At 37.4% G+C, this 18,160-nt stretch overlaps 1 protein-coding gene across 1 annotated transcript in view; it reads right to left on the reverse strand.

Moving 5' to 3' along the window:
* LOC117415049 (inositol polyphosphate multikinase-like) overlaps positions 1-15,142 on the reverse strand; it is a 30,282-nt gene extending 15,140 nt beyond the window's left edge. The window contains exons 1-4 of the mRNA XM_034024978.3: positions 14,215-15,142; positions 8,169-8,254; positions 5,789-5,885; positions 3,672-3,844 (exon numbers count right to left, since the gene is read on the reverse strand). Coding sequence (XP_033880869.2) covers positions 3,672-3,844; positions 5,789-5,885; positions 8,169-8,254; positions 14,215-14,407 — 549 coding nt within the window. The 5' untranslated portion in view covers positions 14,408-15,142. The remainder of the gene's footprint in view (positions 1-3,671; positions 3,845-5,788; positions 5,886-8,168; positions 8,255-14,214) is intronic.
* Positions 15,143-18,160: the final 3,018 nt, after the last annotated feature.

Consider the following 18,160-nt stretch of genomic DNA (forward strand, 5'->3'; position numbering starts at 1 on the left):
CTTTGTTCTGGACTGCTGGGTTTTTAAGGGGGGAGGTGGCCGTTGAGGCCATGTGTGCTGCGCACAAGGGGGGGTATATGTGGCAAAGTGCCCCGCCCCTGTGTGCATTTGTGTGATCTGTGTTGTATGTTGCGTGCGTGTGTGTGTTAATGTTGGTGTATAGATTGGTACACGGGATATAAACGGGTCTGTGTTTCACGTGTATTTAAAAAGTGTAGATTTGTATTTAGGCACGAGGAGAGCACAAATCACTTCACGTGCTGGTTAAATGTAATATGTGAGCACGGGGTTGCACAGAATTAATTCACGTGCTGGGATTCAAGTGAGTAATTAATTAGTAATTGAATCCCAGCACATCAGTATAAATAGACGCACGTTTCTTGCACTCAGGGTTAGGTGTTCGGTGAGTGGAGAACGGGATTGGAGACGGAGGCAAAGATAATAATAATAAGAATAATAATAATAATAGTTAAGTGTTTTCACTCACCGTGTTTGTTCGTCTGTCCTGCACCGTCTGTTTAGTGTTTAGTCGTTTTGTTTGTCTCTTTATTTTGGCGTGTAGTGCCGTGTCCCGTGTTTTTGTCTGTTCCAACCTTTTATTTTCTGTTCTGTTTATTAAATGCTGAACGCGATCACGAACAGCCTCACCAAAACCCCATCTCTCTGTCGTTTGTGTTCCTGTTTCTGGTCTGACGCCACCCACTCCGGCCGTCTTTGTGACAGTGGTTCAAACATTATTGAGTAAATGGGCATGCGGGGGGGGGGGGGGGGGGGGGGGGGGGGGGGGATGTGTAAGCGTAGGTAGTGATGGCATATGGTTGACACCTTATATCATAGGCACTGCACTGTCATAGGCACTCAGTGTGCTCGCCATTCAAGTGGTTTGTAAGAAAGCGGCACAACTACAAGAATTGCAAACATAGCGAATGGCTCCATGACTTGCAGGTTATTTAAGGCTACACTATTCAATTGTATCCATGGTCTGCTGCTGCTGCTACTGCAGAGTTTCATTGTTCTGTATGTTCCATACAATCTGGCTACCTTTGAACCCTCCTGTACTTTACCAGCATACTGTAGAAGCGACTGCAGAAAGTAAAGTAAAACCTTTCACAAACGCACTTTTCATTTTAACTTATTTTGGGGAAAAAAAATCAGATGGTGCAATATGCTTGTGTGACAAGGAAGACCCTGTAGCTGGTTCTTGTGCAGCTGGGACACGTAACAGGAGATGCGTTGCTAGGCAACCAATTGAGCAGGTAGGCTCGCCCAGCGCTGAGCTGATCGGGAGGTCCGGATTGGCTGGGGGGGGCGGGCCCGGGGATGCTGAGAGGATTTTCGTAATGTAGTAGGTTCCTTTTAGTGAGATTAGCATTCGCCTTGTGTGGCAAACTTTTTTTTTTTAGCTTTGTTTTGTTTTCTTTATTAAATCTGACACTACGGCTACCATTGCTGGTTGTGTCATTTGTGTTGAATGAAATCTGCGCACCTGTGCAGCGTGTCAACACCCAATGCTCTGTTTATTATTCAGTGACGACCCACACATGTAACACTTCCCTGTCACAGCTTGTAAATGACCCTTTTCCATTAACAAATGATTAACCTTGTTTTCCTTAACAATGAATTCATTGTTCAAGGCAGAATAAAGGTATGTTAATGATTACCCTATACAACTGACTGGAAAGTGCAGTGGAATGCGTGTTTGCCACACCTGTATTGCCAGTGGCTGAAATGGCGTTGTCACATCCCAATTGCTGCCAAACACGTAAAAGAAATTTAATAATAGTAATAAATGTGATTTCTGAAACATAATTTTGTAGGTTACACACTAATGATCTGTATTTTAAATAATAAATGTACGATTGGAAAAGGTTAAACTAGTTAAAGGCTAATTTCGATTGTTGCCAGTGGGGCAGCTACAACTATCCAACACCATTTATTTATTTATTTATATATTCAAATCCTCCCTGCAAAAACACACGTGGGAATGTGGCTGGAGCTGTCAATTGAATAAATGTTTAAATGACTAATTAAGGCTCCAGCCACAGGTGTATGAATAAGGTGATCACGGGTGGTGAAAGGGTTAGTTAAGAGTTAATGTTAGTGAGTGGTGTGTGTTTTCATCTTTCCGTGCTGTAGATTTACGTCCGTGAGTGTTTTGTATTGTAGACCTTTTGTTTTGGCCCTTGTGCCTGTTATTTTGTTAATGTGTTTTTGTTCTGTTTAATGTTTTGTTTTATTTATTATTATTATTATTATTATTATTATTATTATACGTGCGTACCAGCGCTTAAACCTGCATTCTCTGCCTCTGCTTTCCTGGTTACAACAGCCTGGCCAGTGACGTCATCCTTTTCACATATGGTGTCAGAAACGGAACGGTGCCAAGACTCAGAGGCAGAGAATGCAGGTTTAAGCGCTGGTGCACACGTATAACAACATACATACATACATACATACATACATAAATAAATAAATAAATAAATAAATAAATAAATAAATACAAACAAACATTAAACCGAACAAAAACACATTAACAAAATAACAGGCACAAGGGCCAAAACAAAAGGTCTACAATACAAAACACTCACGGACGTAAATCTACAGATAGCACGGAAAAATGAAAACGCACACCTCTCACTAACATTAACTCTTAACTAACCCTTTCACCACCCGTGATCACCTTATTTATACACCTGTGGCAGGAGCCTTAATTAAACATTTAAACATTTGTTCAATTGACAGCTCCAGCTACATTCCCACGTGTTTTTGCAGGGAGGATTTTAATATTCCCCACCACACACATATACCCGTGCACCGGCAGGGCTTCCACCATGCCACTAAGAGAAACACCTCCCTTTCACTTACTGACAAGGCAGCAGTTGTGTGGCAGTAAGAAACAGGTGTTCATTAATTGGATAAAGGAGACTATAATAAAAGTCCTCATTAGAATAGTAGAGATTGCACCACAAGAGAATAATGAAGAATAATAAAGTATATAGTTAAAAACTTCAGGTTTGACTCGTAGATTCCTCATTTGGAAAAGTGCATTTCAAGCATTCCATCAATCAATGGCTCTTTGAACCAGGTATAAATTCCAGAGAATTTCATGTACTCAAAAACTCACCTTAAAACACTTCTATAAATACTCATTTTTCAAAATTACAGGCCTTTATTTAAAGAGGTCTAGGGAACTTAACTCTACAAAACAGCAGACTGTTTAAAAAAGCAACCATTTCTATCACCAAAATGATGTTCGCTCACCATAGCAATTCCCCTTCAGTTCTCCTGATCCAACAGCTCAAGAGAATTGCAGGTCAGTGAATGTCCTCTGATGCCACAACCAAGCCAATTGCCTCTTTTCAACCAGGGAGTTTGAGAGCGGATTTCAGCGAGCTACTGCCTCTGGGAGGACAAAAGCCAGCCCTACAGGAGTCCACTTCAGTTGAGTAGGGTTGTAGCATGGCGAGGAGATACAGTCTGATGATTTTGCCTTTGTAACCTGCTGGAGTAGCAGAGCCAATGCAACGCTCCCTGTGGAATCCCCAGCGATGCAACTTCACACAGCCAGGACGCGAACCTGCGCTCCCCTGGCTGTATGACTCGCCTCGCACACCATGTGGGCGTGCCTTTGCCAATCAGGGAAACCTTAATATAAAATGTAACCCACTTACCCTCATGCCAAGTACTAGGAAGCCAATCTCTTCCATCAAGGGGTACTTCCTGATTTGCTGGTCTTTCTTCTCCTTCAAGGCATAGGGATCGTAACTTTTCTGGCCTATTTTTACATCCATTATACACGGCTTGTTAAACTTGCGGGTCACGTCATCCAGTTTAAGGTACAGATCTAAAGGCAGATGATTAAAGAGAAGGGAAAAAGAAATCAGTGTTTCAAGTGCTGCATGAAAATTCAGCAAACCAATCGTGGTTTAGACCCACTCTATTTTCACATGCATAACTCAGGTGGAGAAATGGTAAATCACGATTACCAGGGCTATCTGGTTTAGTAGGGAAAACAAACAAAAATACAGCGATACAGACTGCTCTACTAGCACACTACAGGTGTGTTACAATGTAAGCAGCGAACCTGAACAAAACAAGCTAAATGGTGGGTGCCAGAATGGACCAGTGACAAAGAATAACTATAGCAGAGCCTTTATCATCTTCTTTATACTGGCCCAATTTTGAGTTGGTTTCAAGAATTTCAAATTGCAACCACAGTAGTTCTTGTGCTGGCTAGTTCAGAATAAGAAGGAAAAGAAACTCCTGAATAATGATGCGTGTGTATGAGCCTCCGATTGTATTACAGTGTAACATGTGTAAGTTGCTTTGGATAAATGCATCTGCTAAATAAATAAAATAAAAATGGTTACACTTTCAAATTCTAAGCAATTTACAAGCTTACCAGCACCATTAAATCAATAAAACAAAACAAAAAAAATCATGTTAGTTCAACTCTGAGTTAGTCTTCGTCATCCGGACAGCTATTGTTAAAATAGAGTTGCAGCATTCCAGCTACAATTGGTCTGACTTTGGAATGGCACCACCTCCCTAATGTACTTGATGAAAAAATCTCGAACTGCCGGTTGATCCACATTGTACAGAGGAATGTCAGCTTTTACACATATTTTGACAAAATCTGAAAGTTTTACGTTGTCCTTTGGCAGTAGTAAGAAGCTGAAATGAACCAAACACAGTGGTCTGTTTCAGTGTTTTCAATGGCCCTGCTGTTTCGGCCTTTGCTTGTTTACATTTCAATTTACGTTTAGCGCTTCCCATGTGTTCTACAATGGTCTACCTACTAGTGTAACAGCACATTACCATCAACGTGAAATTAGTCCTTGGCAAACTCGTTGGCCCGATCTTTAGGGATGATTTTTATTGTTTTTGGCATCTTTGACAGCCTGAATACTGAAGTAAACTGAACTTGAATACCAGAAGCAGTTTTATTTGACAGGTATCTTTAAGTAAATTTAAAGCAAAGTTGCCTGTGTTAATATTTATATGTTATACGTGTATTGATTTGGTTATTATCAAACAAACAAAAAAAAGCCTTGCATGTTTTTTGCCCCTCCCCAAGTGTAAAACAAAAAAAATCTCTAAAAACATACGCGTTTTTCCTTGTGAATTCCGCAGCAAACAGATTCCTAGGATCCCTGATGACTACACAAAGTAAAAACCATTAGACTGTACATACTTGTGAATGCCAACCTCCTGCTTTATTAAACTTGGCATACCAGGTGAGCAAATGTCAAGAGCGTTGTTTCAGGATCTCAATTATAATTTATTTACACAAGTGAAGTTACTGGAACAAATCTGAATTTGTTCTAAAGGTCTGCTTCATATCAACTTAAAACGCCCTTGTATATATGGCTGGTTGAACAGACCTTGATTAGCACTAACTTTGGACAACCTAATGTCAATGGTAAGGAAGTCATAGATTTGTGCTAATCTGGGTCTTTGAAATCAGCCAATACAATAATAGTGTATCAGTGTGGAAATAGGTACATGCAGTTCTATTTGAGGCAAACATCTACAGTATGGAAGATAAGATTATATGTGAAACTATTTAATAGAGATTTGAAGAAACCCTAATTTAAGAAAATCTGGCCTTTTAGGTTTAACCCTAAAATTAGAGCCTATATTTATTAATGATGGAATGTATTTATAAAAGGCAAAATCAATGTAGGTTTTAAAAAGTGCACAAGCCTATACATGAGGCCAAAAGAATAGCACACCTACTGTATGTGCAGTCATGTGTTACAGTTAATCTAAAGCAGTAAAGGCATACCATTCGGTGCATCAGCTGGTGTCCAGGTGCCATAGTACTTTGGCAAATGCATCTGGAGGTCTAACAGGACAGGGTCACAGCAGTGTTCATCATACACCTGAATGAGAAAGAAACCCAGCCATTTACCTTATGAATGTCATATAAATGTGCAGAACTATTTTAAAAAGAACCAAAGTTCATTATTCATACTGTAAATGACTTTTTGTGAAGGAGACAGTGACTGCTCCTTGAAATCACAGTAAACAAACTTGCAGTCTACTTGCTAGCCTGGGCGTAAGTCAGTTTACACAATACGGTCATAACATCCCTCTAATGGGAATGAGTACAGCACACACAGTGCTGATACAGTGTGAAATCTGGGTCAGGGCCTAGTTTAGATTTAGCACTTTAGGTTTTGGGATTGAATCTTAAATTTGCTAATAGATAACATGCATGCAGTATCACACGTTTGTGTTTGTTTTTGTATGTGCGCATGGGTTTCGGTGACCAGAAAGACTTCTTGTTCCACCAAACTGCCTGACTCATTAGCCATTAAAATCCAGATGACGCTCTGGTTTATGTATTGTACACAAACAAAAAACAAAACAAAACAAAAAAAAAGTCTTGTAGTAGCCCCAGCTGCTATTCATCACAGTGCCTTTATGTGTTTAAACAATGCCATGCCTTAAAAAAAAAAAAAAAAGATTCTGTTTAATAAACTGAAATGATTTACACCGCAATTTGGAAACTGTGAGTTATCGTCCGGCCTGCTTTCTATTTATACACGCCTTTATTCTACAGTGCAGTCAAATGGTTTTAATCATGGCTACATTATCAACTTTTCCAGCTGGTAAATGGATATAAGAACATAAGAACATAAGAACATAAGAAAGTTTACATTCAGCCCATCTTGCTCGTTTGGTCGTTAGTAGCTTATTAATCCCAGAATCTCATCAAGCAGCTTCTTGAAGGATCCCAGGGTGTCAGCTTCAACAACATTACTGGGGAGTTGGTTCCAGACCCTCACAATTCTCTGTGTAAAAAAGTGCCTCCTGTTTTCTGTTCTCAATGCCCCTTTATCTAATCTCCATTTGTGACCCCTGGTCCTTGTTTCTTTTTTCAGGTCAAAAAAGTCCCCTGGGTTGACATTATCTATACCTTTTAGGATTTTGAATGTTTGAATCAGATCGCCGCGTAGTCTTCTTTGTTCAAGACTGAATAGATTCAATTCTTTTAGCCTGTCTGCATACGACATACCTTTTAAACCCGGGATAATTCTGGTTGCTCTTCTTTGCACTCTTTCTAGAGCAGCAATATCCTTTTTGTAACGAGGTGACCAGAACGGAACACAATATCCTAGGTGAGGTCTTACTAATGCATTGTAAAGTTTTAACATTACTTCCCTTGATTTAAATTCAACACTTCTCACAATATATCCAAAATGATGTGTGTAGGGAAGAATAGAGGAGTTTGTTAAACAACTTTATCTACAGAATCACATTGACACGCCACCACTGTGCAACATTCCTGCCACAAAACTGTTTTTTTTATTTTCGATAACTTGTTAACATGATGTACAAAAGCAACACAAACACAGGCAATGTGCGACAGTGAATGTATCTGGTATGAACTACTTGAAATCCCTCGACAAAGTGCACTGAACACTTTACACTCGCGCGAAATTCAATTAGGCAGTGTCTTGAAGCATCTTCAGAAGACCCTGTGACTCAGCATCTAGCCAATCAGATTTAGGGTGCGCTTGAACTGCTCTGCCGGCAGATCCTGTGTCTGCTACACGACCCTGGATTTACGTACAGTAGAACAGACACTGTATCGTGTCACAATGACGTTGAACAAACCATAGGGGTGTTGGCATTTTAAAGAGAAGCAGTGATGAAACTACAATGGTCATGGTTTCAAATGCATGTTTATTAGGAGATCAGCAAATGGAAACGAGAATTGCAGGGTAATTCTGAGGTACATATCTGAGAACTATTTTGTATTTTAATTAATCTTCTGGATGACTGCAAAGCATTACCAAGTGAAATGATGAGGTCCTCATTTACAGTAACAACAATTGTATGTAATAAAAACCTAATTTTAATAGATAAAATGACTTGCAAATATAGATATATCCTTTCTTCTCATCAGTGAATAGAAAGACAATGGGTCCTCTTTTCAACTGTGATGTCAAGGCATGACTAACTGCGATGTAACTTCTTTAATGTTGCAGTTCCTGGGAACTGTAGATAAACAAATGAATAACGCGTGAATGTGAATAACTGTTTCAATGACAGAAGATCACTGACCAGAGTCAGTTTGGAATCTTGCCTTTTGCCAGAAAATACACAATAAAATACTTTGGCCAATAATGTACACTGTCCACAGAAATAATAGTTACCATGCTGTAGAATTTCAACTCCCTGGGACCACGAGGCGGGGGTTGAAGCTGCTTCAAAACAGTGCCATCCGGGTGCTGCAAAATACCTGTTTAAAGACATAAAAAATTAGGAACTGTTTCATCTAAACAGACAGCCATGATACTCCCAGTTACTATATAACAACAATATAAACAAGTAGGCCTTATTGCTATGGCAGCCAAGATACCATTTCCATTATTAATAGAATTGTAAAGGCAAAAGGGCCTGACTTGCTCAGTATATTAAAAGATTAGTAGGCTATCCAATTGATCAATATTTGTAGAGCTTAAAGTCGACACGCAAAATATTGTCAGAAATATTTGTGCACTGCCATTCCCGGTCCATTGTACAGTAGAGAAATGCCACAGATCACTTGTGGTGATGTCAGACCACGAAGGAGGCACACACAGTACTGCGAGGTATGAAACGCTGATGCTAGTCTTTATTAAATAAAAGAATTAAACAAAACACAAAACAAAACACTAAAAAACAAACAGCACGACGGCCAAAACAAAACGGACAATAAGGGAACAATGAACACTGAACAAACAAATATTGTGCTGGTCTAACTCCGGCATGAGTAGCAATTGTTTATATTTTGAAACACTGTATTTGGACGCAACATGAAGGTAAATATTTCGGTCACATTACATCACAACATTTTAATGAAATGACCCATGTCTCCCATTGATATCTACCCACTGAGGTCTAGGTTTCAATCCGGTAAAGAGGCCCAGGATTCAGAGCTTATAGGACTGTGGAAACTTTTCACAGTGTCTGCTGGGACTGTACCTGCCGGAAAACACATTTTGTGACCACAAACTCACAATTAAAAAAACATAAATAAAAAAACTATCCATCACAGGCTTACTAATGAAACACTTAACTCAACCAACAGCTACTGTATATTGACCAGCACTACTGTACAGCACTTGCACTCACATCAGAAAACAGAAGTCTACCCCAGCATTTCTTGCTGCACTAGTTCATTCGTTTCTGCTGAGAGCTGACTCAACATGACAGTGTGAGGATGAAAAAGCAATCCTGGTGCCAGCACACAAGTAAAAGCATTGTGGATGATCAGCCTCTAGCTTTGTCAAAAATGCTGACCTTTACCATTTTGTAGCAGCCTGTGAAAGGTCCTGAACAGCATCTGATCATTACCAAATCCCTGCTAATCTGCTGAAATTGCTGCTAATACAAAACAAACAGGTTTACATTTTATAATATCAGTTCAAAGCTGCCTAGAATATTACCATGATATGATAATAAATCTAAAGAAACGATATTAACACTTACAATTATCACTGGTTCTTTGCTTGCTTTTTATTCCTAACTTAATGTTAGGTTGTAACCCATGAAAGAACAAACTATAGAAATAATTCCCCATGTTTCTGCTTGATCTCAGAGATTGAATCACACTATTAAAGGCATGTTATTTGTTATGTATGTACAGTGAAAACCTCTTAATGTGATCATGTTTGCGGACCTTCATTTTGATTACATAAAGAGGCTGATTCAAGAAAGTGGCACTGGCTTTTCTATTGTACAGTAGCCAGGAAATTCGATTCAATAATGCCATAAAACAGAATCATGTAGAAAACGTTTTTGTGTTTCTTGTCTGTTTCTGGGAGTTTTCAGATAGTGATAAGCATACTTAGAAGGCATAAAATGTATTTTAACATATGAATGTGAGTTTCTGAGTCTGACACAGTACAGTACATGGGTATTTTAAATGTACAGTACGATATTGCAAAACTTTTTTTTAAAGCCATGAAAAGACCTCTGTGTGTAATAACCACACACTATTCACATTCCATACGGTACGAGGGCAGCTAATCAATAAATTCACACAAACACTTCAGAAAGAAATGATTCTACAGAAAGCTACAGACATGAAAGGGCGCTTTAAAAAAAAAAAAAAAAAAAAAAGACCACCACCCATACTGTACTTAATGTATTAACTCTTAGGGATGGGAATTTTAAATGTTTAAACGTAAACTTAATAAAACTGGTTAAACGTTGAATAATATGCTAGACGTATAATTGGTCACGTGACAAATTTCACCAAACGCACATTTTTTTATGAATTAATTTTAATAATTTATCGACATATACAGCAGTCCGTCACGTATCCTCCTGCTGTGGTGGCACAGTAAGGGCAGATATTATAAAAAGGAAGGGGTTTGGCAATTGCCTCCAAGTAGCTTTTCTGATTGGTGGGCGGGTTTTATTCTCGGTCGATCTGGCGCTTCATTGGCGCACTCTGTTTTTCTGCTCTAGTAGGCATGGCATGGTATGGTATGGTATTAATTCCACGGGTGTAATAAAGTTAATGCCAAGCGGTTTTTTTTCTGAAGTTTGTTATATATTTTTTAATAAAACGGCATCCATAAACAAAGGAACGAAGCGAAGCCACGTTTGGAAGTATTTTGAGGAACCGGATGAGAAAACCGTGGTATGTAAATAATTATGCCAAACAAAATTGCCGTACCACAAAAACACGTTCAATGGTTCATCATTTGAAATGAAAACGTTCACAAATTACTGTGGATGGAGTTGGGGAAAAAAAAAAGCAAACATCAGTACACTTTTATGCAAATCGTTTGTTTAAAAAAAAAGAAAAAAAGTCCTTGATATCTATTTAATCTGTCAAGAGAAGGGGACATTTTAATATATATATATATATATATATATATATATATATATATATATATATATATATATATATATATCCATGAACAGTATCGTTATTATAAAAATGTACTGGAATCTGCATTTCATAGATTTTGTAACACATGCAGCTGTTTTTTATTAATATTATTATTGGTTTTGTTCTTTTAATATAATAATATGTTTAAAAAAAAAAAAAAAAAAAAAAAAGTTTACTTTATTTTATTCACTTTGTGCCCAGAGGGCCAGCACAGGTAGTGCAGTACAAATGCAAAGAGAGACATTTACTAAGATACCAATGATAATATAAATGCTTTTAAAAAGATCAGATTCCCATTAGGTTTTTTATTATTATTTATTTTTTTTTATTTTTTTTTAAGAGTATTACTTTTTTAGCGTTACATGAAGGCCAGATGCTATAAGATACTTTATTAAAAGAAACAACCTTTATTAAAAATGTGTACAGATGAATCTACAGGTTAATAATGTCATAAAATTAACTCATCAAAAATTTGAATCGAGTGACAGCCCTAAATTGCAATATACACTTTGGTGTGTACTACTTTTTTTTTTTTTTTTTTTTTTTTTTTTTAAACTTTGTAGTTAAGTCTTTACTATGTTCAAACGTTATTTGCTTATTTTGGGTTTCTTTGCTTAGAAAATAATCAGGACTGTCAATATACATCATAATGTAATATAAATATGTGTGGATGTAGATATGGTTTAAACGTTGACACCTGCATAGCATTTAAACGTTCATAAAAATGTACCAAAAGCACATCCCTATTAACTCAATGTGCACAGGGTGGGACAACAGTAGAGTCACATCTGAAATATTGTTTGCACCCAAATAACAAATTACTTATTGTAGATTTAAACATCAAAGCCTGGATAATGTAATACTAATTGGGAAAACAGGTGAAATAAATTAAATATAAATAAAAAATCGATTCACATACATATATCATAATGTTAGAATTACTGTTTTACAGTACTAATAATAATAACAGTTTACTTACAAGCAGAATAAAAGAAAAAAAACTAGCTGTATGTACAGTACAGTAAACAGATATGGTGTGAAATAGCCGAATGATCCTACCACCAGATCTCAAATCCTTCATTCAACAAGCAGATTATTTGCCCACTTACAGTACAGTCGGTTTGCCATTGTACTGTAGGTTTCTATGCATGCTGCGTTCACAAAAAAGTTCTAAAATGGAAAGGTTTAAAAACTTTTTTTTTTTCTAAACCTGTTCAAAAGTTTACCAAGACTGATGTGGGGAAAGATACAGTATGAATTATAATGTTAAATATGACAGTCTCATATGCACATCTGGTGTTCAAACAGCAACTGAGCAGATTTGCAACGCGCAGTAAGACAAACTCATTTTCAGAGTAATTAGTAACAGTATTTTTAAGGCTTACTTGTGTCATAGGCTGCAACAGTATCAGTGCCTGTACAGGGAAGAAAGTTTGAGGGTGAAATGACAGTGACAGTGAAACCACAAGTACTAACGAACTACTGAGTTGACTGACAGCGACGCCTAGCCATTCAGAGCAGAACGGAGATGGGACAGACAGCAAGGATAAAAACTACACAGACTAGAGATGATTTCTAAATGATTATTTTTGGTAAGAAAATTAAAATAATCTTTGGTTTTACCGACGTTTATCCTATATAAATCTATTTCAGTCTAACTCATTTTTGGGGAATTCGACATTTAACGAGCTTTACAAATTAATATTGAAAAGTAGCAAGCCTAATTATGAGCAAGGTACTATAAGACACCACAGCTGAAGTTAAGCAACTCTTAGAGGCCACAAAAATCAGAAAACATATAAATCAGCTAATTTACAGTACAAAGCCCAAAGGTAGTTTTACAGTAGCTGTGGTGACACAATCTTAACCCACACCCTTGAAACCTACTTGCCATGACTTACAACACTTCTGAGGCAAATAAGCATGCACTGCTACTAGTGTACTAGCAGACATACTGCAGCAGGTGGTTGTTAATTAAACTGCATCTTTAGGTTCCAAGCATGGTATCAGATCAGAAAACAAACCACAAATTAAAAAACAGATGACCTTTTGGTGTTTTACTACTGACAACACTAGGAAACAGTTCTCTACTTTCAACTTAAGGTAACAATCTTCAGATACATGTGAAAAAAATTTGACCTCAGATGGTTCATAGCACAGCCTGCAATGGTTTGCAAAGGCACTCCTCTACCACCATACAAAGGAACACATATTCATGGATATGCAAAATAGTAACTGTATTCTTATTATGGCCTTATAATAGTATTGTCATTCATATTAGGGTACAATTACAAAATGTCAAAGCTACTTCATTATATTACATACTGTACTTAACCAATAATGTAGTGCCTTTACATATGGAAGCTGTCCTCTGAAATAGCCTACATTATGAAAATGTATTGTCCCATTATACTGTAGGCTTAAAGTATTTTTTTTCTTTTCTTCTGAAAGCTGTTACTACACTGCAGACTGAATGTTTTATTTACCACACTCCCCCAGTTCCATGTCTAACCTAAACAACTGTGGTGTTTTGCACCGTCTGCAATTCCTAAGTGCTGTACAAGTACTGTAGGTGTTGTTAATAACATAAACCTTGCTCTTTAAAACTGCATGCCAATGGAAAAAGTGTTTTACTATGAAGTGAAGTACCAACAGTACCTAACATAAACAGCGAAAGACTCACTGTTTATATATACTACCTTGGAACACACAAGCCACGGGTTTCAAAGCGCTGGAGAACCCAGATAAATGTTATATTCCTTTTACTATTTAAAAATATTAACAACATGACAAATTGCTTTAAAATTTCTAGAAAGGTGCCATAATGCAAATGTAACTGGGCTTGTGAAGACTTGTGCAGTACACGGGTACAGTAGATGTATGCTTGACACACAGGATACACACCCTCACAACCAGTCCTATAACCACCAAACGATATGAAATGCTTGAAACCAGAAATCTCAACCAGGCATCGACTTTGCAAAAGACCATCTAGATAAAGTATTGGAATAACTAGAATATGCTGTCATTTTGATAATTCTTTCCTGGACGTTGCTGCAAAAATTTATTTTTTCTTACAAACAACTTTGCCCTCAATTAAGAGTGAGAATTAAACGTGCATGTCTGCGCGTGAGTAACTCCAGTTGATTGATTTCATATTATTACAAAAAATCAGCATTACAACAGTGTTACCTTCTGTACTGATTCTAATATGGCGTGGAGATTTGAACCACACCGTATTGCTATACGTATTTATAGTATACAAAGTACAACATTTAGGCAAAACAACAGAAATAAATCTATATTCAACTGACCTACTTTATCTACTCCATACTTATGACCAGCCACCTGATGGGAAAGTGGCACACATCCATTCAGATGCTTCTGTGATCCATCCTGAGTGTTCCTCTTTTCCTTTTCTGATGCAGAACGATCGCTATCACAACTGATAATTTGATTTTGTCCCAGTGTGAGAGACGAGTCCACTATCTGGTGTTGAGTTGTCATTTTTGAAGTCTGCTGATGAGGCGGAGGCAACGTTGCTTCAAAGCTGGTAAATGCTGAGTTAAATCACCTTTTTTTTTTTTTTTTTAAATATCCGACGAGGTAACCGCAGCTCGAGTCATACGATGACCAGAAGCGTTCATTCTGGTAATAATTGACTTGCAGCCATCAGATACCAAGTCTATATATTAATACTGTGTTGCATGGTCCTACAGTGCTATTTGAATGATTCTGGCAACACAAAATACAGCCTGGCCACATCCCACTTCCTCATGAGAACGTCAACACTCCTGCTCTGTACTGTACAGATTTACAGATTCCCGTTGCCTTGTAATACAACTTTGAGTATTAAAAAATCACACTCATTCAAGTGACAGAAAACGATTTGGAAAAATATATTTTTTTTTTTCTCTTCCAGTTTTAATTTATATAATAATCCCAGGAAAGCACCTGTGACATCAGCCTTATCGACACCCAGCCAGGTTCAGACCACAGTTAATTTCACTCCCCTCAATAATTACGCAAAAATGGTCGTAGGCATATTGTAAAGTCCATATTTTTTTAGTATTTCAAAGTGGGAGTTCCGTATATGTACGGGTAGTCTTTTCACAGCCACTCTGGTCGCCAGTTCGTTCCTGTTTCAATTTTTAAATTCTAGTTCTTGCGAGCTGATATTAAACGACTTTCTCTGACTTAGCAACAACATTTCCGGCAATTCCCGCACTGTCGTAAATATTTGCCCATTCACTAGCGCTGTTCCTACAAAGGTAACACGAAATTCTCCTGTCAGGACACTGCACTCTGATTGGCTATCATATTATTTTTAATAAAACAATGAATGTTCTGCCTACACTGAAACCCTAACCTTAAGGTCAGTATCCAATACAGTCATTACACGTCTAAAATAGTTTATGTTTGACAGTGAACAAGCTTTTTGTTATCAGTTGTCCTGACAGGAACATTTCGTTGTACCTTTGTAAGCACTGAGCGCCAACACAAAAAGGTAAATAGAATTGACGGCACTTTCCAGTAATCTCGAACTAAATCAGAGGACAACGTGACACATAATACGTGCCTGTGGTACCAGTCTGTAACTGTGTGAAATGAGATGGCCATTGCTTTTGGTTTTCTGGAGTCATGTAATAGTTCACAATTTTAAAATTTAAAGGAACACATCTTAAATTTGCCTGTAAAGTAAAATAAAATAAAAACATAGCAGGCACAGTTAAACTAACTTGAGTATTTAAAGGAAGACAAATACTAATACTGTACTACACTGAAGTCTCATTGCAAATAATAAAGGGCACAGTGTTATAGGTGTGGTGTGCTTTGGTACAGTAGATCAGTCAAGTTAAGCAAACAAGCTGCTTTGGAGTTTCAAACAACAACAAAAAAAACGGAAACCCCGCTTGGAAGTGGGGGACACTGCTGCTGTACCCTTGAGCAAGGTACTTTACCTAGATTGCTCCAGTAAAAACTCAACTGTATAAATGGGTAATTGTATGTAAAAAATAATGTGATATCTTGTAACAATTGTAAGTCGCCCTGGATAATGGCGTCTGCTAAGAAATAAATAATAAAATAATAATATAATACAGTGAAATCTCAATATTCGAAGAGTCAAGGGACCAACAAAATGTGGCATTAACTGGAAAAAGAAAATGTAGTTAACATTAAACCACAAATCATATTTAAGTGTAAAAAATTAATATGGCTATGGGAAATACTGCAGCTTTAATAATATAGGTGTCGGGCCACTGCTAATTTGTAACACCGTTGATAGAAAAACAAATGACAAAACAAAATGTTATGGTGACACTTCAGAATACACCTACCATATGACCACTCTCAACAGTTATGATGACGGGGGGCTATGATGTCAGATGGTTTGATGCAGAGGTCATGCATGGTGTATATTACCTTCTGCATTTATATGAGGCAGAGGAGAGTCGCATTTGAATTAGTATTTGCTTCACAACAATGTCACAAGCATGACCGTGCAGCGAGGAAAGAGCAGACATGTGCGCTGTGGTAGGATTGTTCCACCTGGACAGCGAGAGAGCTTGAGGATTCACAGAGCTGGGAACATCTGGGAAAGATATAGTGGTAGAAGGCAACCTTCAAGAACTGATCCTCATTAAAATGTACTTAAGGGGGTCAGCTTAAACATTTCTATTGCAGATTGAAGTAGGCTAAAAGTCTGGTGCACTTCCTACACTGGAGATTCCAAAGGTAGATCAGTTAAACCAGCTGAACTCTGTACAACTCTATGCAATATGCTGTAAGGAATTATTACTGCAAACCACAACTCCGCCAGTTTAAACAGGACAAAGGCACAGAAGGGCATGGTTATAAACTGTAAGCACTACAAATGAAACTACAACAGATAAAGTACACAAAGACATTACCATTCCTCCTGTAGGTTTCAGTTCAAGGGTTTGTAAACAATGCTCATCTCGCAAAACAGGTTTCTGTTTTTTAACTCTCTGGGCTAGATTTATTTGTGCACCCCTTTTTTTCTTTGCTGAATAACATATTTATATATATATATATATATATATATATATATATATAAATCTAGGAACAAATAGGTAAGGATCCAAGACTATGATTTTTATTTGTTTTGTAATAACAGATTTTTTTTCCCCCCTTTGATAAAAATGGTGCTAATTACATTTTAGTGTAAATACCTTTTCGGAGGTTTACAGCAATAATGAAATAGCAACCTAAAGCTTAAATACATAAGTCTGACCTCTTAATGACATTAAGTTTGTGTATAGATACTCCTGGAGTCACAGGTGTGCCCAGAGCCTAATTCAGTGGACAAATCGATCACCTGCAAATGCGCCCCGAATTCTGAAGCAAAGTGAGGACTGTACTTAATTTCTACTACTGTGGAACAACACAACTAGGATGGTTTCTATTTTTATACCTACAGATATACAGAACGAAATCTCTGTATCAACATAATCTGAACAGGCCAGGGGCAGGATGAAGAGATTCTATCACTAAATTACTGTTAATGAGAATCTCAGATTATTCCCATATCAGCTTGTTAATTATATTAATCACACAACTGTGTGTATCCATCCTGTTCCAAAGGCTATAATTGTGTTTAATCTTTTCGGCCAGGATGCAGTTGGTATGGGAATAGGATTTTTATATCACATACATTTGTAAATATGGAATCATTCAGAGACACTCGTAGGTAGCTTCTCTGATACTCTGACCTCAGCTTGTATTGAACAGCACCCTGCATTTGGTTATACAGTAATCCAGTAAACTGTTGGTTTTCTGCCAGTTTTTAAGATATAAATTAATGTAGTCCAAGATTATGAGGACCCATCATATTCATGTGCGCTGGTTATATGAATAAAATACAAGCTTGATATTAAAAATAAATAAATAACTGTTTTATGGCCTCAGTTAAAGCTTTGTAAATAGGGTCAATACTGTTGAATTCACTTTCATATGTTTGTTATACAGTACTTGCTATATATTTAGAAAATATGTTTCTATTGTTTTTCTGATTGCCTATATTCGTGGGACCACAGGGCAAAATTCTGATAATGCCGGTGAAACGAAGGGATCAATGTAATAAACCTATACCCTACTGGGATGAGCCACCCATGGCTTTTACAGCACTCAGAAATACCCCTGCAGATTATCAACTGTCTGTAGGGTAATCCTGGGATAAAAATGGTAGTTGACCAGGGTGACTTCCCAGTGCTGATAATGCTCTAATAAAATGTAGGT

Source organism: Acipenser ruthenus, chromosome 7 (assembly GCF_902713425.1).
Source record: "Acipenser ruthenus chromosome 7, fAciRut3.2 maternal haplotype, whole genome shotgun sequence".
NCBI classification, from domain to species: Eukaryota; Metazoa; Chordata; class Actinopteri; order Acipenseriformes; family Acipenseridae; genus Acipenser; species Acipenser ruthenus.